Source organism: Pangasianodon hypophthalmus, chromosome 30 (genome assembly GCF_027358585.1).
Source record: "Pangasianodon hypophthalmus isolate fPanHyp1 chromosome 30, fPanHyp1.pri, whole genome shotgun sequence".
Classification (NCBI taxonomy): domain Eukaryota; kingdom Metazoa; phylum Chordata; class Actinopteri; order Siluriformes; family Pangasiidae; genus Pangasianodon; species Pangasianodon hypophthalmus.
In genome coordinates, this window is record NC_069739.1 from 6,183,956 (window position 1) to 6,204,695 (window position 20,740).

Sequence of the window (20,740 nt, forward strand, 5' to 3'; positions counted from 1 at the left end):
TCTGGCAATCTGATGGACGAGTCTGGGTTTGGAGGTTGCCAGGAGAACGGTACATTTCGGACTGCATTGTGCCGAGTGTGAAATTTGGTGGAGGAGGAATTATGGGGTTGTTTTTCAGGAGTTGGGCTTGGCCCCTTAGTTCCAGTGAAAGGAACTTTGAATGCTTCAGGATACCAAAACATTTTGGACAATTCCATGCTCCCAACCTTGTGGGAACAGTTTGGAGCGGGCCCCTTCCTCTTCCAACATGACTGTGCACCAGTGCACAAAGCAAGGTCCATAAAGACATGGATGACAGAGTCTGGTGTGGATGAACTTGACTGGCCTGCACAGAGTCCTGACCTGAACCCGATAGAACACCTTTGGGATGAATTAGAGCGGAGACTGAGAGCCAGGCCTTCTCGACCAACATCAGTGTGTGACCTCACCAATGCGCTTTTGGAAGAATGGTCAAAAATTCCTATAAACACACTCCTCAACCTTGTGGACAGCCTTCCCAGAAGAGTTGAAGCTGTAATAGCTGCAAAAGGTGGACTGACATCATATTGAACCCTATGGGCTAGGAATGGGATGGCACTTAAGTTCATATGTGAGTCAAGGCAGGTGACCGAATACTTTTGGAAATATAGTGTAGTTTTGGAAAATTTTGTACACCTAGAAATGTGTTAGTTTGAATTTTGCATCAAACATTTTTACCTTTGCATACAATAAGAAAGTAAATGAGCAAATGGTGGCACAGGAGCTCTCGGGAGTGTTTTATTCTTGGTAAGTTTCTGACCAATGATTTGTTGTTAAGAACATTAAAATATTAATATTTTGCCATTTTGAGCTTGGCCATTATTATTATTATTATTATTATTATTATTATTATTATTATTAGTATTATTATTAGTATTATTATTATTATTATTATTATTATTACTACTACTTCTTCTTTTCCCCCAGGAGTGTGTTTGAATGGAGTGAAAGGGGTGGAAAGGCGCAGACTGGGCAGTTCTGTATTTGGCCACTAGGCGGCGCCTGGATGAGGAAGTGCGCGGAACAGCAGCAGCCGAGTGGATGAGGAAGCGAGCCCCAGTCCAGCTGTTTAAAGCCTAGCCTAGCGGATGTGTCCCGTTTGCGTTAGCTTGGAGAGTGTGGATTAATCATCATGTCGAAGAACACCGTCTCCGACCGATTTCGCAAAGTGGATGTGGATGAATACGACGAGAACAAGTTTGTAGATGAGGAGGATGGAGCAGAGAACCAGCTGGGACCGGATGAAGCAGAAGTAGATTCCCTTATCAGACAATATCCTTGTGTTTGAGCTCGAGCTCTGGCTTTCCTTCTGTATGTTTCAGGGTCTGATTAGCTTACATAAGGCATGGAACCAAATCCTGCATGATCTATGAGTGCATGATATTATTTCCTGTGTGGAGCATTTTAGTATTGCGATGAATTCTTGATTATAAAAATACTAATGTAATGTAATATAATGTAATGTGATGCATCTGGCCTGCAGATTTATCTGTAAAAGATCAGAAATGTGGCTTTACTCATGTTGTCTGGGACTCACACTGGCAGCCAGAGAGCACAGCTGTAAATGTGCTATTGAGTACAATAGCCCTCTCATGACACAATGCAGTGCTGTTTTGTATCTAGTCCCAGACTAATCTTTACTCCCTACAGAAGTACCTTATTTTTGAGCTTTTTAGTGTTCTGGGGTAGGATTTGTTCCCTTGAGTTCCACACCCTTATTTGTGTCTATAAGGGAGGGTTGATTTAGAGTCAGGTGGATGTCCAGACATGCCTTACAACCACATTCCTAACATAGAGGAGACAGACGGCACCGTCGTGGAAGGCTAGACAGCGTCTCGGATGCTGATCATGCTATAATTTGCTTCAGAAGAACTGATACTGCAATGTGTCCTATTAGCGAGAGCACATCAGAGGTATTTTTAATGACATTACGCATAAGAATAAGACAACAAAGACAAGTACATGGACCACACTGGTTTGCTATGAACAGAAGTGGATACTAAAACTAGTGTTCTTATGATATATGGCAATGCTTGTTGAAATAGATGCACACTACGGAATTTTGTTCATATTGAGCACATCTGGTGTGTAGCTTATGACACTATGTCGGTTTAAACCGTCTGTAAGTTGAGGAAGTAGATTTTTTCTCCATATATGACCATTGTGGGTGACAATAAACCTTACTTCCTGTTTCTGATCGACTTCATGTTGCGGTTTGTAGGGTCACACCCCCGTTCTGCACTGAAGAAACACATTTGTTTTGATGTTGACATTTTATAAACATGACTCGGACGTGTTAGATCGTCTTCTTTCCCCTTAACTCCAGTCTGTAAAGGGAACCTCATGGAAGCGTTGCAGGCGGTGCTGAAAAACCCACCAATCAATACGAAGAATCAGAATGTCAAGGTGAGTCGGGAGAGCAGTGACGGTGTTGACTTGTCCATCGTGCAGAGATTTTGCACTGTACCAAACTCATTGCTCTCTATTCTCTCGCACCAGACTTGAATAATATTGAATAAGTCCTTCTCAGATGCACCAGCGACAGTTTAACATGCCTACTCTGAATTCATCATCCTACTCATCTAACTTTTTTGTTTCATTGCATGTATTTATACTACAGCTCTGTGCAATCACAGGTTTCTATAGTAACAACTAACACAAGGAATTGTATGGTGGATGCAGCACATAAGCAGGATGTTGTAGAAGCTAAAGTGCTGCGATTTGATTGTGTTTTTGTAGGACCGTGCTGAGGGACTGGTGCTGAAAGTGCTCAGTTCCTTCAAGGCAAGTGACATAGAGAAAGGAGTGCAGTCTCTGGATAAGAACGGCGTGGACCTGCTGATGAAGTACATCTACAAGGGCTTTGAGCGGCCATCAGAAAACAGCAGCGCCATCCTGCTCCAGTGGCACGAAAAGGTACCGTGTGTGCTCCGTAGTCCTAATCCAGTCCTGAGTCAGAGCACGGCATAGTTTATTCTGCTTTATACCACAGCGCTGTTGAAATCTCAGTTCTGATTGGTCAGAATGTGGTGATTCATTTTCAATAACAGAAGGTTTGACAGTAGTTCCGGCTACAAGGCAAATCACAGGTTTATATCAATGCGCTCATTTTAACACGTTATGGTTTCTATAGTAACAGCGAGTTCACATGGACTTGTATGCTCCACATAAACAGATTTAGGGATTGGAAGGCGCCTCCAGTGTCAGTGCTTTGTAACAGACAGAGGTAAAGCTGTAACTTAAAGTTTTCAGACATGGGAAAGGCTCCAGGATGCAGGGCTTTGCATTTTCTCAGTAACATGACAGGCTGCCTTTTTTTGTCTTTATCTATAAAAGGCTGGTGAGGGAACGACTGTTCATATTTGCTATAACAGGAACTAACTTTTTTTGTGGAAGTGCCACAACACTAAATGTCAATATAAAAAAAATTGTTAGTATTGGAAACTTGCTGTGGTATAAGAGGAATAAATCACTTCCTGACGCACGGATAACTCTGCCGCTTCACACCACCCCGTCTTCGGAGCTTTTCCTACAACAGCATGTCCCCAAGCACTTTACTTCTAACGTGATGCTTTATTCCTAATCCAGTGCTTATGCTTATTATATAGCCTTTGTCGAGTTGAATGAATTGTATTGGATTAGAGCAGTACACAACTGTGAATGACTTGTTTTTGTAGTTCTTAAAGGTACAAATACAGACTCTGGAGTCCTGATATACAATATCCTGCAGAATTAAAGAAGCATGGACTTGTTACCTAGAGCCAGAATTGGTAGATTGTAAGGCACAGAATATCGAGTGCATAGTGTACTGGTACTCGATAAGTCCTGAGGCAGCAAATTACTGAAAATGATACAATGCAAACTGTAGCATTTCTGTGATGAATATCAACACAGTATTGTGTCACTGTGTGTATACATACATTATATATATACCGGTGTGTGTGTGTGTGTGTGTGTATATATATATTTAGTTACACATATACACATATTTTGCCTCTTTACACCACCACAATGTATTTGAAGTGAAGCCATTTTTTACATAGTCCCTCCATTTTCTCAGGCACAAAAGTAATTGGACAGTTGACTGATAAGCAGTTTAATGGCCAGGTGTGGCCTGTTTCCTTGTTATTTCATGGCAAATTAAGGAGATAAAAGATCTGGGGTTGATTTCAAGTGTTGAATTTGCATTTGGTAGCTGTTCCTGGGAACTGTCAATATGTGGTCCAAAGAGGTGTTGATGCAAGTGAAGGAGGCCATCATTAGGCTGAAAAACAAAACACACCTATCAGGGAGATAGCAGAAACTTTAGGAGGGCCAAATCAACAAAGAAGGAATGCACTGCCGAGCTCAGCAACACCAAAAGGCCTGGAAGACGATGGCAGACAACTAAAGCGGATGAATGCAGAATTCTTTGTTGAAGAAAAAGCCCTTCACAAAATCTAGCCAAGTCAAGAACACTCTGGAGGAGGTAGGCGTATCATGACACCTTCATGAATGTAAAAACAGATAGTTTACCTCAAGATGCAAACCCAGGTAACACTAAAGAACAGAAAGGCCAGATTAGACTTGCAAAAAACCTCTTAAAAAAAAAAAAAAAAGGCTGACCAGTGCTGATGCAATTAACTTGTGCCTGAATGATGGGAAGAGAAGAGTATAGAGAAGGAAAGAAAGGGCTCATGATCCAAACCATACCACATCATCTGTCAAACATGTGGAGGCAGTGTTATGGCATGGGCATGTATGGCTGTGAATGGAACTGGGTCACTGGTGTTTATTGATGATGTGACTGCTGGTAGAAGTAGCAGGATGAATTCTGAAGCATGTAGGGCTATACTTTCTGCTCAGATTCAGTCAAAGGCTGCAAAACTGATAGGACAGTGCTTCACAGTACAGATGGTGACCCAGTGACCCAAAACATACCACGAAAGCAACCCAAGGGCTTCGTAAGACAAAGAAATTAAATGTTCTTAAATGTCCGATGATCTCAACCCAATTGAGCATGCTTTTCACTTACTGAAGACAAAAAGACCCATAAACAAGCAGCAAATGATGGCGGCTGCAGTAAAGGCCTGGCAAAGCATCTCGAGGAAACTGAGCATTTGGTGATGTCCATGGGCTCCAGATTTCAGGCAGTCGTTGACCACAAAGGATTTGCATACAAGTATTAAAAATAATCCTAATATTTATGATCATTAGTTTGTCCAATTACTTTTGAGCCTTTGAAAATGGAGGTACTATGAAAAAAAATAGCTGTATTTTCTTAATTGTTAATGCAATATTTTGGTTAAATCCCTTGAATTAAAGCTACAAGTCTACATTCAATCACATCTTGATTGCTTCAGTTCAAATACATTGTGGTGGTGTACAGAGGCAAAATTACAAAAATTGTGTCACTGTCCAAATACTTATGGACCTGAATGTGTGTGTGTGTGTGTGTGTGTGTGAACCATTGTACCGTTGTTTCAGTACCAGTATGTTCATATCAGCCATGTTTTTCTCAGGCTCTCTCTGTAGGAGGTGTGGGCTGCATTGTCAGAGTACTGACTGCACGGAAAACCGTCTAAACACCGACTGCTCCACACCGCAAATGGAAAACCACGGGAGGGACGCACCTGCCTGTACATTCAGAACAAAGACGAGATTTTTACAGGGTGCTGCGAACAACTCACATCTCACTTTGCTTTCTTTCTCTCCACCTCAGTCTGCCTCTTTCACTCATTCTCTCTCTGTATTGCTCTCCTACACATAGCATACACGTGCCATTAACTTTAATGATCCTTTTAGCTTCACTCAGGAAGGCATCGCACCTTACACATTCAAGCAGTGCATTATGATTTGAAATCGGTTTGACATTTCTGAAAACTTTTTTTTTAAATATGATTTAAAGTTTCTATACGTCTCCTCATGTCAGGTTAGGGTTAATATGTTACAGTAGCACCAGGCTTCCATCTGTTGCAGCCATTTCAGCCCTTAATGCTGTATTCACTTTTTTTTATACAACCAAAGGGCATTGGCTGCTTACGACACACATGAATACATTATATAACAAAATGTAGGCACATTGTAACTTTCTGACACTGCCTTCTTTGGACAGTTCTTCCTGCACCACTGGGAATTATTCTGAGCAAAAAGTTTTTTCCTGTCCAGGGAATGATCATTAACCTGTTCTGGTGTAGAGTACTAATGATCATGTTGTTTATATTACTGGTCATTTTATTACATCTGTGTGTATCTTAAAGGGGCATTCCATAATAGTTATGTTATTTTGTATTACTAATCTGTAGAGCTGTAATGCATCTCCCAGCGATTTGACAGAACTTACAACTGTCACATTTTAGCTCATCAGAGGCTCTCTTCTCTGTCACTTTAACTCACCATGGGTTATGCAAATCTATGGAATCATTAGGACTCGATCAACCATTCATTAATACTATGGACCTCTTCTGAATCATAATGCTAGTGAAAAAAGAAACAAGTTCCTTTTTTTTAAAAAAAAAAAAAAATCAAACGTAATTCAGTTGAGGAATGCTGAACATACCCAGGTGTGTGAAAATCATGGTTCTTGAGGTGCTGTGGAAAGGAATTTAAAGACACCTTTCCAAACCTGAAAAAATGTATGGAATTTTACAAGTATAGATATGTCACTTACATACAATATTTAGGTGCTAAATCTATTGTCTTTAGACATTCTCTTATCTTATGCATCAAGGCAGCCTCTGAAATTTCTACAGCATTTTCCTTTTAATGAATTACCAAGAACAAATAAGTTGGAAAAAAAAATCAATATGGAAAAAGTAGGAACCCTGAAACAGGAAGAGTCAAAAGCTAATAGGTGTTAATACACCAGAAAATCATTAGGTCATTAGGTTTGTTTCATGACACAGACAGCTTTAAACCTAAAATGTTTCAGATAGCTGAAGAAGATTCAAAAGATAAATTTAACAGCGCCTTCAGGAGTTTCTCAGACCATGTCATGGCTGTTAGAGGTGAGAAGACGGGTTTATAACGTGTCTCAGTGCATAAATTGTTTTTATTTTGCCTGGAATGTCTCTTCAAGCTCCTAAGCACTTACTGCCAATTTAAAAAAAACAATCAGTTTGGTCTGTAAATGCTTTTGTCTGTACTCAATCATTCTCATAGTCAGATCGCTGCTTTAAAAGCAGACCTTCACTGTTTAAAACACACAGAACAAACAGACGTGTCTCTCTGACTGCTCTTGTGACCAAGTGCAAACACATTCTACAAACCAAACTGGTGTACAACTGCCTTATTAAGTATTCCTTTTTTATGTTTGTGCTTTTGAAAATGAATAATAAAGATTTATACATACGATCAAACACAGTTGCTTGTATCCTTGATTTTTGTTTCATAGGAAAAGTACAAGCAAAATATTACATATCAATTATTGATTGTACATTTATTGTTTGCGTTAAAAAATGAATACAACAATACCGAAACATTACAGAATTAAAATCAAATGCTTATATACAAATAATAAAAAATAGAATACATCTTTGTTATGCACTTATGAACTTGTGTATAAACCTGTAATAAAAGGCTTTTGCAAAAGTTGACATTTAGTCCTGTACATAGATAAGAATAAAAAATATATACGAAAATGCTTTATAGGTGGAATGCAGTGCTTACCTGAGATGGATATTAATTCTAGTTTTGGAGATCTTGATGGTGTTGCTTACCCCAAACGCTACTACACAATGTAAATGACCACACACAGACAAAAAAAACTTCCTCGACTTCTTGTTTTCAAGCACTGTCCAATAAGTTAATAGGTAGACATACACATATACTTGTCCTTTTTCTGTATCTCTTGATCGGAAGTATGGAGTCTGATCATCCTTTGTCCTTGAACATAATTTGGCAAAGAGGCTTGTCGTAACACACAGGACTGGATCAGCTGCTTCATCCAACCTACAGCTTTCAGGCTTCACCATGGATTCCAGCCACAGGTAAAGCAGTCTTTGGAGTACCCCAGGGGTTAATGCTAAGTTACCTTTATTCATCTGTCTTCTTAAAACTGCAGCTCAGCTCCTCAATCTATGAGGCCTGATGTGATGTCTCAGAAACGATCTTCAAGTGGTGGATCTACAACTGAACACACAGGTACACACATACACACGCTCGCACTCAGTCATGCCCCATTCACATGGTAAAGTGCTATCAGTAGGGATAGGCTGAGACGGCAATGTAGACGATGAAGGTGGTCTGGTATTCGATGGCCCCGTCAGTGCTATAAGACAACGCTCGGACCTTCATGCGGTAGGTGTGCGGCTGACGCAGAGGGCGTGTGGTGAACAACACGCCTTTTAGGTTTTCGTCACGCAGGGCGAAGGGAAGTGTGGTGTCCTCATCCACCATCAGGAAGCTGGTGCGTGGGTGCACCACGCCGTCTTGAGTGTAGGCCACCAGTCGGATCAGGTCCTGGTTGGCGGCGATACCGAAGGGCAGAGACAGCAGCTTGTACTCGAGTGCGTAGGGGCTTAGAGCACACTCAAGGTCGTTGGGAGGACAGTTCTTCAGGCAGAAGCTTAGCAGAAAGGAAAAGGTAAGGTTAGATAATGAAAGGTTTGTTAAGGTTAAAGTTCAGGGACTAATGTTAGTAATATTAGTGATCTAATGTTAAGGATGTGCAAAAACCCAATAGCACCCTTGTGGTAATATTGCTATCATTATAATTTATGTCAACACAACCTCTGAGATATCATGGCCATCTTTTTTAATACATTTTAATTTTTTTTTTTTACGTTTCAAACTGACTGAAAGCAGCTCATTTGATGTGAAAATGTTGTGCTTAAATTTTTGAAAAAAAAAAATGCTCACCTTGTAAAGAAACCAATGAAACCAATGTTGGGATAAACCTCGGATTAATTTACAAGGTCCATAAGGATTTACTGAAAATCCTCCTTCTTCAAGGTCTGTGTTTAATTTGGATCTGGTATTGTTCTTTATCCCACAAGTTTGAATCTGTAGTGTTAATGCAGTGGGATAACTTGTCTTACCCAGACTCTGGGTCTCGCTGGTAGTTCGGTGGACAGGGCGTGTCAATGCACTGGTAGCTGCCTCTCATGTTGAAGCACATTCTGTTTGCACCACACTGAATATTTTGCTCCAAGCACTCGTCAATATCTAGTCACAGAGAAGGTGATACACTTTCAAGCAACCCCTATTTTAACTCATTTTCCAGAAAGAGTACAAATGTATCATAGGTAAACCAAGTGCCTTTTGTTTACCTTGGCATGTTTTGCCATTGGTCATGAGGCGATAGCCATTGGGACACAAACACCTGTGGCTTCCTGGTGTGTTTACACACTCATGCTGGCACATGTCCCTCTGCTCACACTCATTGATATCTACACGTTAAAAAACCATACATAATTACATGACATTAACATGACGACAATAAGAAAAGAAACAACTTTACATTTACTAACCATTTACACTAGACATAATATACTGTTAAACACAATATACTCAAATTTGTTGTTTATGAAAAGCAGGGTTTTTTTTTATTGTGCTCTATGAGCGCTAGATCTCTGATTAATCATGGCATTGGTGTGATTAAAAAATATTTCTGATCAAATTAACACAGCCCAAACTATAACCATGACCCACCACAGATTCAGCATTTGTTTCAGCACCTACCCACTACTTCTCTCTTGAATTTTTGTTAAATATTATATTTAACATTTAAATGTTATCCAATAGAAGAGAGCTTCACACAAAGATGATCTATAGTGATACCACATCTGCATGCAAGATTTGGAATTTAAGGTCCAACCATTATTCAGGTATAACATTATTCATTGTCAAGTTAGTAAGAATAATATTGTTAACGGTTAACATAATGCAGCAGTAGACTGTTTGGGATTAGTGTCCTGCTGCAAAGGTTAAGGCAATCTACTGAATGTCAGTTTTAACCATAATAAAGAGAAATCTTATTAGCACTCATATAAGCTCATGTCACCATTGGTGGTTTCCATTGTGTCATAAATAGCTCAGATTTTTTTTTTAAATGTTCTTTGCAGTTCAGTAATTGCTGTGATGTTCCATGATCTGCCATGCTGCCTGCTGTAAATGAAGGATTTATTGACATATTTGGACAGTATATTTCTCAAATTCAAGCTAATATTTTGCACTTTAACTTTGTAGACAAGGTTTGATTGCAAAAACATCACTGTCCACTTATTATCAGCTGTGTATAATACCAAACCAAGTGCACATGCACAAAATTGCCCTAAATACACCATATTCATGAGCCAGTCAAATATATTTCGCCAAACCAGCATGGTTATCTTTCTGCAAAGCTCAGGTTGGGTAAGGAGCCAGTTTCACAAATGAAGCAAGTTTAACAAGTCTAAAACTTCAGATGTCTAAAACCTTGCTGACTGAATGTCAGGCTTTAACTTGATTGCTGCATAATCAGATACCGGCTGTCAAAATGTCCATGACTTTTTTTCCCTTTTCACTTTTGGGGGTGACTTTAAAATGCTAGAACTTTATTTCTGTTTGAGATACATGTAAACAAGAAACATAGCTCAAGAAGGTCTGTAGTTTTCAGAATTATATATAGTGATGGGTTTTCCCTGCCCCCACCACAAATATTACCCCATACTAGTCATTAGAAACATCTGTGACAGTTACCTATGCATTTATCCCCTTCTGAAATAAAGCCAAGAGGGCATGTCTTAGTGGCCCTACGAGAGCGCAAGGGACGAGCGTTGAGCCTGTTGTTCCCCCCGGTGACAGCATAAGAGTGGTAGCTCTGGGATGTCAGACTGTGGTAGCGACGCTGGGAGAAGCTTCGCTCAGGGGAGGACTGTGAGGTGTGGAAACCATATGAGAGGCTTTCGAATCTGGGCAAGCGCTCCAGCCCAGCGCAGGACTTTCCATCCCCCAGCAAGTGGCGGCCAGGAGGGCAAGTGCACATGTAGCTACCTGGGCTGTTCACACACTGGTAGGCACAGGGCATCGGCACGCGCTCACACTCGTTTATGTCTGCTCTCATAGCAAGGCACAGCAGAGAGAGAGAGAGAGAGAGAGATAGGGTGGAAGACAAGCAAAGGTATGAAATGTAAAGAGATTCAAGGGCAGCACAGAGGTGAATGGAAAAGCAGTAAAGAAAATGCATGGAAGAGAGAGGGAAAATGAAAAACGGCATCAATAACCAACCCATAACTATATGTGATATGCCATAATTATGTCTGACAGTAAGGGTGGTTCAAGATGTGACATTTTTCAAATGTAAATTAATTCTAATTATACTGGTTTCAGATATACTGCTTGAATGTGCAGTAGAACCCACCAACAACAAGCCATATTTCTTATTAATACATATACAATATATTAGACTCCTGTGTCATTTCTGAGATTTGAACGCATGATCTTCAGCCAATTGGTCGTCAGACGTGCAGGCTATATATAACTAGGTCTATGATGTGCTATAATTCAAGACATTTGAAAACTTACGTTAGCCTGATATTTTGCATTCCATAAATGCTAGAGCAAAGCATAGCAAAGGGAGAAGGTCCCAAGCAGGAGTAGGTAAAAAGGTAAAGGTAAAAGGTGACAGGGAGAAGAACAGAGACAGAACTGAAGTATAAAAAGGAAGTGCTGGTCTTGTTGTGAGAGCAGACTTACCTGTTAGCCATTCCCCTTCCCACTGCTTTCATCCAGCTCAACTGAATTTGGAACTTGTGACCACTGGTTTAGTACTCTCATCTAATCATGAGAATGTGGGCATTTATTCAGGACTCAAAGCAATGCAGTTATGCAAGCAAGCAGGGAGTGTGTGCTTATTAAGGAGTGGAACAAAGTGATGCATGTGGATAGAAAACGAGATTGGGGGATGCATATGGACAGAAGGCAACAGCAGAGCAGCCAGGTGATGCTTTATTCCTGGGGGTTACGGTCAGTAGATTTACATACCAATGCAGGGCAGACCCACACCCTGAGAGCGGTAGCCCCTGGGGCAGGTGCAGTGATAGCTCCCCCTGGTGTTCTCACAAATCTGGTTGTATCTGCACTGGTGTGTGCCGTCTCGACACTCATCAATGTCTGTGGAGAACATGGCAAATCAAGATTAGTGGAAACCTGCAGATAATGATGAACATTTAGGAGTACCGAGTACATGCAAAGAGGCCTAGATTTTGAGTACGCACTAACCTATGCATGTTCCGTTGACTCCTTTGGTCATGCCAGTAGGACAGAGGTCGATGCAGGTGTAGCCACCACGCGTATTCTTACACTGCTGGTCTGAACGGCACACTCTCTGCCTGCACTCATTAATGTCTGTGGAAAAAAAATCATCTTTGTACTCAGACTGTTGTAGTGTTATAGTCAGATTGGAAAGGAGGAAGGCTGGATTGAGGTCTGTTGTTCTATTTCATCCCTTCTAACCACATTCAACCATGGTGAGAATCACCTGGAAACCTTGCAAAGTCATGAAGTGACAAATGATTCAGTATTTATAATCAATACTATAATATTTTTCACGACTTGTACACGTCTGACCACATGTACCCTATATGGAGCTACAGTATTTGCTTACCAGCATATTATGTTAAGCAAATACTGTAGCACCATTCCGGACTCACGTGTCCATTGGCTCATCTCCCATTTTACTGATGAGAAAAAGACTTTACGAATGATAACTCGTAATAGCGTACTACAATATTTTTGCTGAGCTGAGGTTGGTAGGTCTGGTAATATAATATAATTGGCAATAAACTTCTGTATATCATGGCAATATAATATACCTGTATTTTTTGCAAATACTGAGTCATCATACATCACTTTGTGACTTTGTCAGAAAGTCTTGGCAACTAGCATTTTCTAGTGTGTGACTGACCGATGCAGCGGCGGCTCCTGAGCTGGTAGCCTGGCTCACAGGCACAGCGAAAGCTGCCAATGGTGTTGAGACAATGCTGGTGGCATGGGTTGGACTCCTGACACTCATTTATATCTGTCAAAAAAAGCGTCTTTCTAAGTAAGCATATCTCCAAAAGATTTCATTGCATAAAGACCTGTTAGGGACAACGAGTGTTTGTCATTTTAGTCATAAAAAGGGCATCATGAAGTCATCATTTTCCTTTGTATGGATAACAAAGAGTGGGTGACTATCTGAGGATTATATTAAAGAAAAATAAACCTGAACAGCTCAAGCCATCTGCTGTTCTCCTGAAACCCCGCCCACAGCGCATCACACAACGGTAGGAGCCAATAGTGTTTTCACAGTCTTGTCCGTCATGACACATGTGCCTGTCCAGTGAGCATTCATCGATATCTAAAGCACAGAGACAGTTAAAGTGATCATCATTATACAATACCCTAATGTGGGCAGACAGTTATCAGTGATCTACAGTTATCAGTGGTCTAAGAGTAACATGGCTTTATGGGAGACTCAGAATTGAGAAGAACAGCATATAGAAGTAATGATCTATGTGTGCTATTTGTTAGTGTGTGGACAGCTGGTACCCTGGCATGTCCTGCCATCAGCAGATATTGTGAGTCCTCTAGGGCAGGAGCAGTAGTACGTGCCTATAGCGTTATGGCAGGCGTGAGAGCATGGGCTGCCTTCCTCACACTCGTTCTCATCTTCATCACAACAGAAAGAAATAGATTATGCTCTCTCTCTTAATCACAAGCAGCACAGTAAGAGAGACATTATATTTATATTATACATTTACTTCCCACTGAAATGTACAAGGTGTTCTAAATGTCAGCTAGATTCAAACCCATAGTCGTATCAAGGTTTTGCCCTCTTCTTGTTAAAAATCAGCTCTTAAACTTTGTCACTGTGTTGTTTATAATGATTCTCCTTGAATAAAATACTGCCTGTGTATCAGTATGTACCAGCACAGTAGGGTCCAGCTGGGTCCAGTACAAAGCCACTGGGACACTGGTTGCTACGCTCACCTGCAAACAAGGAGAATGGCATTGAGATTAAAAAAAGAAAAGAAACGGTGGATGAGATATGCAAAATGCCTGCAGCTTTATTCATGAAAAAAAAATATGTGCGCCTCACCCTTGGAAATGCTGGCATAGATTGTGAACTCCAGTATCTCCTCTAGAGGACGGTATTGAGCACTGATGGAAGAAGCATGCAACGTCTGCACTAGGTAAGGCATCTTTCCTCTGGAGGGCTCGTATAAAATGGTATGATTCCAGGAATAGGGCACACTCACTCTGTCTACACTGAACATGCGTGTGGATAGAGCATATAGCTGCCCAGGACCTGTCTGGATATAATCCTCTGTATAGTCCTGGTGGTGGAAAAACACATTTACATGAGTAGCACTTAGCACTTGTGGAAGATGTCAGTACTTTTAAAAGTAATAAAACACCACTAAATTCAGTGTGTTAGCTAATTATTGGCTAAATGGCATTCATGAGCATATTTAGAGTTTAGAGTTAAATCAGTGACTTTAGTTGTGCAGAGCTTCTACCTTGAGGCCAATATTAGCATTAGAGGGCAGTTGGAGGATGTGTCCATTCACTACGATGTCCAACAGCAGAGCACCATCCGTGTCTAACCCCCGTGCCACATGGGTCATCCTGAGGATCTCCCCTTAAGAAAATGCACAAGCATGTGAACTTCTAAATGTCTAAAAAAATATTCTGAAGAACACAGGTCATTTTTTTTATTTGATGAATTGTTTCTGCAAAAATTTTAATATCTATAGCTTTATCTGTGAAACTATAGTTGTTCAGATGACTGCGTGATATATAATTTTGTTACTTTGTTGAAGCTGTGTGTGTACTTTGGACCAAAATCCAATGTGAGCACTTCATAGGGTATATAAGGCACTGTTTAAAACCGTATGAGGTGCAGTTGTGTAGGCATTTGGAATTGAGCCTAAATCTCTTCTTGGCTAAATTTGGACAAACCTCCTGATAACCCAATGCTGATATGTCACTGCTGTTAGTGAATGTCAGAATATTCAGTTACAGAATCTCCTGAAGGCAAATTTACACTGTGATTTGAGCACTGGTCCTGATTGCATTCACCTGTTGCAAACTCCACTTGGGTCTCTCGTCTGAAGATGCCACCTGTAAGGGTGTAGCCATTGACAGCCTCGCCGATCTCCTGTGCTGTGGTCCAGTAGATGGGATTCAGGAGAGAGATCAGTTTCCTCATACCAGGGCCTGGAAAAAGTTAAATCGGAAACAAACCAGACAATTCATTACATTTATGAATTCATAAAGCATTATGAAGCATTACATTATGCTTCAGACATGCATACATTAGGCACTTTGAGGTGTTTAAATTCTCAGAATTTTAGTATGCATATTCATTTGTGATCTACAAACATGACTTAATATGCTGAAAAAGGCTGTGACTGACCCAGGCTCCTGGGTATGTTGGTGATAGTAGCGTGTATCACTCTCCCCCCTGAAGGACTGTTGAATATCGTTGCATTGAGGACGGCTATGCCAAACTCCACATCATTAATGGTGCCAATGATGCTCCCTCTGGCCTTCTGAGGACCACCTGAGCAAACAGAGTAGCATGTAACCTAATAACATAGTCAAGTGTGCATGTAAAAACACACTTCAAAAACTGAAGACTCAAAAATCTAAAATGAATGCAAGTCCACTCCAATTTGTAGAATAGAAATGCAACTAGTAGTAATGTCTTTTTTACCTGGACATGGCTGGATATTGCACCTGGAAAGTTGGGTGGAGTCTCCTGGGCAAGGGCGGCCCTTGTTGGTAGGAGCTGGATTGTTACAGAAACGGACCCTTGTGCGTTCCCCTATACCACAGGAGGCTGAACACTCACCCCATGGCTGCCATGGACTCCAGTTACCATCCACTAACATGACCACAAATATACATACAGTTAGTTAACAAGTGTACTAAAAAATTGTGTGACAAAAAATAAAAACATTCCTTAAATGTAGCCCATCAGCCATAATATTTTTATTATAATATAATATAATATTTAGACAAAATTACATCACATGTAATTATGCGAAAATAAAACATTAGTAGCAGCCATTCTGAAGCTGGAATAACATTCTTTAGTATCACTCCATGCAAACAGACTCAGGTAGGAAGCTTTCTCCATCTGTCCCCCAACAAGAAAAGTTTGGACACCCCAAGTTTATTCTATCATGGCGCTGAGGTGGTAATAATGCAGACTAAAATAGTCTGTTGATCAATGACAAATATGTATAATACTGACCTCTGTGTCATCCTTTTCTGTTACTTTACTGTCTGAGTGAGAGACTGTGTGATATAAGGCATGTCTAGTAGTTTGTGTATAATGCTTTTACCAGGGCAACTCAACGTGCTGCATTTCTGGATCTCTGTGTCAGTTCCTGCACATGCTCTACCCCCATTGGCTGGTCGGGGATTGTCGCATGTTCTGTAACGTCGCATTTGGCCTCCGTTGCAAGTCCGGCTGCAGCTGCCCCAGGTGCTCCATGGGCCCCAGTTACCGTGAACTGTCGGAGGAACAGATGTATAGTTTTCTACTGTTCTGTTGATGTACACCTAATTTGTTTGGAATTGAAAGACAAGCTGTGTGTATATGACTTTAAGTGAAAGCTCACTAGGGCATGGTTCACTGTTGCAGAAGTCAATGTGGACATCGTTTCCTTCACACTGCCTTCCTCCGTGTTTGGGGGCAGGGCTTGCACAGAGGCGTGTCCTTTGTCTGGTTCCACCTCCACAGGAAACACTACAGGCGCCCCAACTCACCCAAGATGACCATTTTCCATCCACTGCAAACCAGTGCCAGTTGCACAATCATTAAAATGCACCACTGTTTACATCTAAAATATCACAGTTTTGCATGTTATATTTTAACACACAAACACAAACACAAAGGCTCAGATACTGAAATCCCATTTGCATCTGCAATTTGCATTTGCAATGGAAGCTAGGGTACTAGCAGTTAACAAGACAAAGGGCATTTTCAGTTTTCATGGTATAGATCCTGACTTTTTTGAGTGTAGACATGATTCTAAGCCAACAAAAAATAATTTCTACATATATTTTTAATGGTTTGAACAATTCAGTAGAATTTAACACCTTACAAAAAGGAAATACTTGTGGCTGTGTTGAGACTCATCGGATTCAGTCTTTCTAATGTTTTCCCCTTGTAGCTCTGTTCTTACCAGGGCAGTTCCTCTCTGTGCACACTTGAGTTTGTGTGTCCGCTCCACTGCATAGCGGTCCACCAAAAGATGGCGGGGGATTGTTGCACAGTCGGATTCTCGTCTGCATGCCTTTACCACATGTTTCACTGCAAGGGCTCCACTGCAACCAGGAAGCCCAGTTCCCAGCCACTATGAGACACAGCCAGCATATTAATGTATTCACCAAAAACAAATCTAATACAAGGCTACAAAGAGGTGTGTGGTATTATACAGATTTAGAGATCATTATTTTGCACTGTGTAGTGCACTTGTCTGAGGAGTTGACAGCTATTTGGAATTCAGCCAAACCTGATTCATCTAGTCCCCTAAAAACTAAGGATTTTATGGCCTGAAGGGGCAGGAAGAAGCACTAAAATCTGCTTACCAGGACAGGGTCTGATGCTGCACATGATGACCTCCACGGCTTGGCCCTCACAGGCCCTGCCTCCATGTTGGGCTGGAGGTTTGCTGCAGGTTCGTACTCTCGTTCTGTTCCCTTGACCACAGGTACGAGAGCACTCCTCCCACGCTGTCCACTCTGACCACTGACCATCCACTACACACACACATACACATACACACTTAGATCATGTAAATGTAGTGATAGAACCAGGCTTCAGTAAGGAAATAGTATTAAGTTACTAAAATTTGAAGTAACAACAGAGTCATTTGTTAATGCTTTTTTTCCAATCCACACTTGATAATTTGAAATTTATGCCATAAAAGCTGCCAAAAAACTGCCTAGCTTTCTTCCTTTTGCTCTTTGAAGGAGAAAGGTCACACCAAAAAGGATGGGATGCTGGCAGACATGAAGAACATCCTAGAACAGCATGTCCCTGAAGTGTTTTATCCTTTTTATACCACGTTTGCAAATTATTTATTTATTATAATTAATTATTTATTAAAAAAATAAATTGTCATACATTTTATCCATTTACAGTTACATTTAATGCTGTGGAACATGTTAGGTCCTGTTATTATTTACGATATAGCAGCTACAAACATTAGTCCCCTCACCAGCCTCTCTTTTCTGCAGTATATATACCACATGGTATAGCCACATATAGTCACAAGGGCCAAATACTAATTAATTCATGAGCCTTGGTGAGGTACAAATTGCTGAAAAATAAATAACAGTAGATCTAAGGGTAAAGATAAAGATACATTGACTAACCTGGGCAGGGTTTGCCTTGACAGATGCGGGTGTAAGAGTCTGAGCCTGAGCAGTGGCGGCCGCCATTGGCAGGCTGGGGGTTGTTGCACCGTCTCAGCCTCTTTTGAACTCCTGGTCCACAAGACACACTGCAGGCACCCCACTCCATCCACTCAGAGAAGCCTCCATGAACTGCCATGTGTAAGACACATATACAAGTGGACAAGTGGAATTATTTGAACTGTAACTTAAAATGAGTCAATTATAACACACACAATAATTAATACAGAATCGGCTATCTTACCACGCACTGTGAGGGCCACATGCGCTAGCGCTGAGCCCAACAGGTTGCGGGCTACACACTGATACTCAGCCGTGTCCTCTTTCTGAGCGCTGCTGAGCCGCAGGGAGCCATTGGATAGTGTGGTGATGCGGTCGTTGGCCAGCAGTGAGCGCCCTTGGCGGACCCATTCGATGACGGGTGCGGGCTCACCCTGTGCTTGGCAGTTTAGCACCACGATGGAGCCTGAATCCACCACTGTGTCCATGGGTTCCACCGTAAATTTTGGAGAACCTGATGAAGTAAACAGCCATTAGTTTAGGATTAAAAAAGGCAAACTGTATTTTTTTCCCTTTTACTCCAAATGTGTAGGGTTTTTGTAGTTTTGCACTGCAGATAATTCAATGTAGCTAACAAGTAACGGTAACAAGTAAGTCTAAAAACTGACTAAAATCTTTTTCCACAAACATTCATGTGCTCACTCCACCTCCAGCTGTAATATCACACCGACTTTCTGATGTGTTTAGGACATGAGATGCTTGAACGAACAGATCCATGTCCTAATCAGATACAAATAGCCGGTGCACTACTTTTTTTTTTATTTTTTGATCACATCCTACATTTTTTGTTTCTAGCTTAATAAGCCATTTCTGTGTGTGTGTGTGTATGTGTTTTTACTCTGTAAGGTGAGAGTGACTGTCCTTTCCACTACTCCAGCGTCATTTGTAGCTACACACACATAGCTACCTGCATCCTCACTCTGAGAAAACAAAAGAGGAAGAGCATGTTTGTAAACTCTTAAACTCAGAGACTTTAAGAGACCACTTAAGAAATTTTGATAAATGATTATTATCAATATAGAGCTAAATAGGTCAAAAAAGTGTTGATAAAAAGTGCATTAGTAAAGGGAATCAGAACTCAGTTACAATACCACAGTGCCATAGATTGCCAGAGAGCCGTTGTCTAGTTGGTGGATGCGGCTGCTGCTGCGGACGTTAATGCCCTTCTTGCTCCAATGGATGGTGGGCAGAGGGTCTCCCCGTACCTCGCAGTCCAGAATGGCATTCCCACCCAGAGGCTCGATATGGTTTGAATGGACATCTCCATCTATTATAGGAGGCTCTGGAGGGCCAGAAAAGCAGGACATAAGCAGGCTTCATATTCAAAATGCAGCTGGTTATAGATTCAAGAATCATAATAACTATGGCGCAAACAAGAAGCAGTCAAGTTATCGTGTACACAAAAGATTATTGCCCAAATTTATAACATGGTAAATTGGTGTTTACAAGTACATCCCTTTTACATCTATAATAGAAAATTACTAGATTTTGTAGAGACCGTACAATGTTTCCTGGAACATGTATGTGACCCTACAGCCTGCTGTCCAATATGTTCATAAACACAGAAAAAGACTCAACAGTTAGGCACCTTTGACGTAGACAAAACCCAAAGATTTGATGGATCCCACTCGGTTCTCTGCGACACAGGAGTATGTTCCTGCGTCGTCCTTACTCACGCGCTCAATCACCAGCTCACTCTGGCCATTCAAATGGTTATAATGAGCTAGAAGCAGAAATAAGGTATTACATCACAAGGAAGTGCTTCACTAAATACTTCAATAATCTAATCCTGTAATGGTATTATTGCAAGAATATAACTGAAGTTGCCTGTAGGGAGTAAAGGAATAGTACTAATATGATATAGTCACATAGATTTTACATTCTCTATTTGGTAAAAGAAAAAAAAATAAACAAATGAATTACTAATAGAGATTCCTGAAAAGAACTGTTTTATTCAGTAAAGTTAGAGTAATAAAGCCACATTTGATGAGAAAAGTTTTTTCTCACCAGGGATGATATTATTGTTGAAAGCCCAAGTGATTTTGGGTGGAGGAATGCCTGTAGCTCCACAGGCCAGTAAGAGGCGCTCTCCCTTGTTGAGAGCCATATCTCCCAGCATCTCAGTGAATGCTGGGTGTGTGTGCACAGACAGATCAATTGTCTGACTGTCCTGCCCCACAGTGTTGGTGGCCACACATGTGTAACTCCCAGCATCCTCAGGCTGGGTGCCAAAAGAAAACATGTGAGAATTAGCAAAATGTCAATCCCAGTTAATTTAATGTGTTAA

The 20,740-nt window shown here is 40.9% G+C and overlaps 2 protein-coding genes across 4 annotated transcripts in view; one reads left to right on the plus strand and one right to left on the minus strand.

Moving 5' to 3' along the window:
- The first annotated feature begins 1,027 nt into the window (after positions 1–1,027).
- Positions 1,028–7,355, plus strand: arpc5b (actin related protein 2/3 complex, subunit 5B). Of its 2 annotated transcripts, XM_053231678.1 has the most exons (4): positions 1,032–1,289; positions 2,351–2,424; positions 2,758–2,934; positions 5,520–7,355. In XM_053231678.1, exons 1-4 carry the CDS (start codon positions 1,151–1,153, stop codon positions 5,580–5,582), a joined length of 453 nt encoding a protein of 150 aa, XP_053087653.1. In that variant the 5' UTR covers positions 1,032–1,150; the 3' UTR covers positions 5,583–7,355. The 2 variants fall into 2 exon arrangements, with proteins under 2 accessions (XP_053087654.1, XP_053087653.1); XM_053231679.1 differs by lacking the exon at positions 2,351–2,424 and having other exon boundaries at positions 1,028–1,270.
- The window catches only part of hmcn1 (hemicentin 1), a 101,464-nt gene continuing 87,234 nt past the window's right edge, over positions 6,511–20,740 (minus strand). The window contains exons 83-107 of one of the 2 annotated variants that reach the window (XM_026917968.3): positions 20,461–20,674; positions 20,042–20,176; positions 19,545–19,735; positions 19,292–19,373; positions 18,638–18,907; positions 18,355–18,525; positions 17,566–17,736; positions 17,160–17,330; positions 16,593–16,763; positions 16,314–16,484; positions 15,680–15,850; positions 15,380–15,526; positions 15,043–15,180; positions 14,481–14,602; positions 14,060–14,297; positions 13,888–13,950; positions 13,510–13,629; positions 13,184–13,318; positions 12,884–12,997; positions 12,199–12,324; positions 11,962–12,090; positions 10,678–11,031; positions 9,267–9,386; positions 9,036–9,162; positions 6,511–8,563 (exon numbers count right to left, since the gene is read on the minus strand). In XM_026917968.3, coding sequence (XP_026773769.3) covers positions 8,197–8,563; positions 9,036–9,162; positions 9,267–9,386; positions 10,678–11,031; positions 11,962–12,090; positions 12,199–12,324; positions 12,884–12,997; positions 13,184–13,318; positions 13,510–13,629; positions 13,888–13,950; positions 14,060–14,297; positions 14,481–14,602; positions 15,043–15,180; positions 15,380–15,526; positions 15,680–15,850; positions 16,314–16,484; positions 16,593–16,763; positions 17,160–17,330; positions 17,566–17,736; positions 18,355–18,525; positions 18,638–18,907; positions 19,292–19,373; positions 19,545–19,735; positions 20,042–20,176; positions 20,461–20,674 — 4,218 coding nt within the window. In that variant the 3' untranslated portion in view covers positions 6,511–8,196. The remainder of the gene's footprint in view (positions 8,564–9,035; positions 9,163–9,266; positions 9,387–10,677; positions 11,032–11,961; positions 12,091–12,198; positions 12,325–12,883; positions 12,998–13,183; positions 13,319–13,509; positions 13,630–13,887; positions 13,951–14,059; positions 14,298–14,480; positions 14,603–15,042; positions 15,181–15,379; positions 15,527–15,679; positions 15,851–16,313; positions 16,485–16,592; positions 16,764–17,159; positions 17,331–17,565; positions 17,737–18,354; positions 18,526–18,637; positions 18,908–19,291; positions 19,374–19,544; positions 19,736–20,041; positions 20,177–20,460; positions 20,675–20,740) is intronic. The other variant, XM_053231677.1, reaches the window with a different exon arrangement.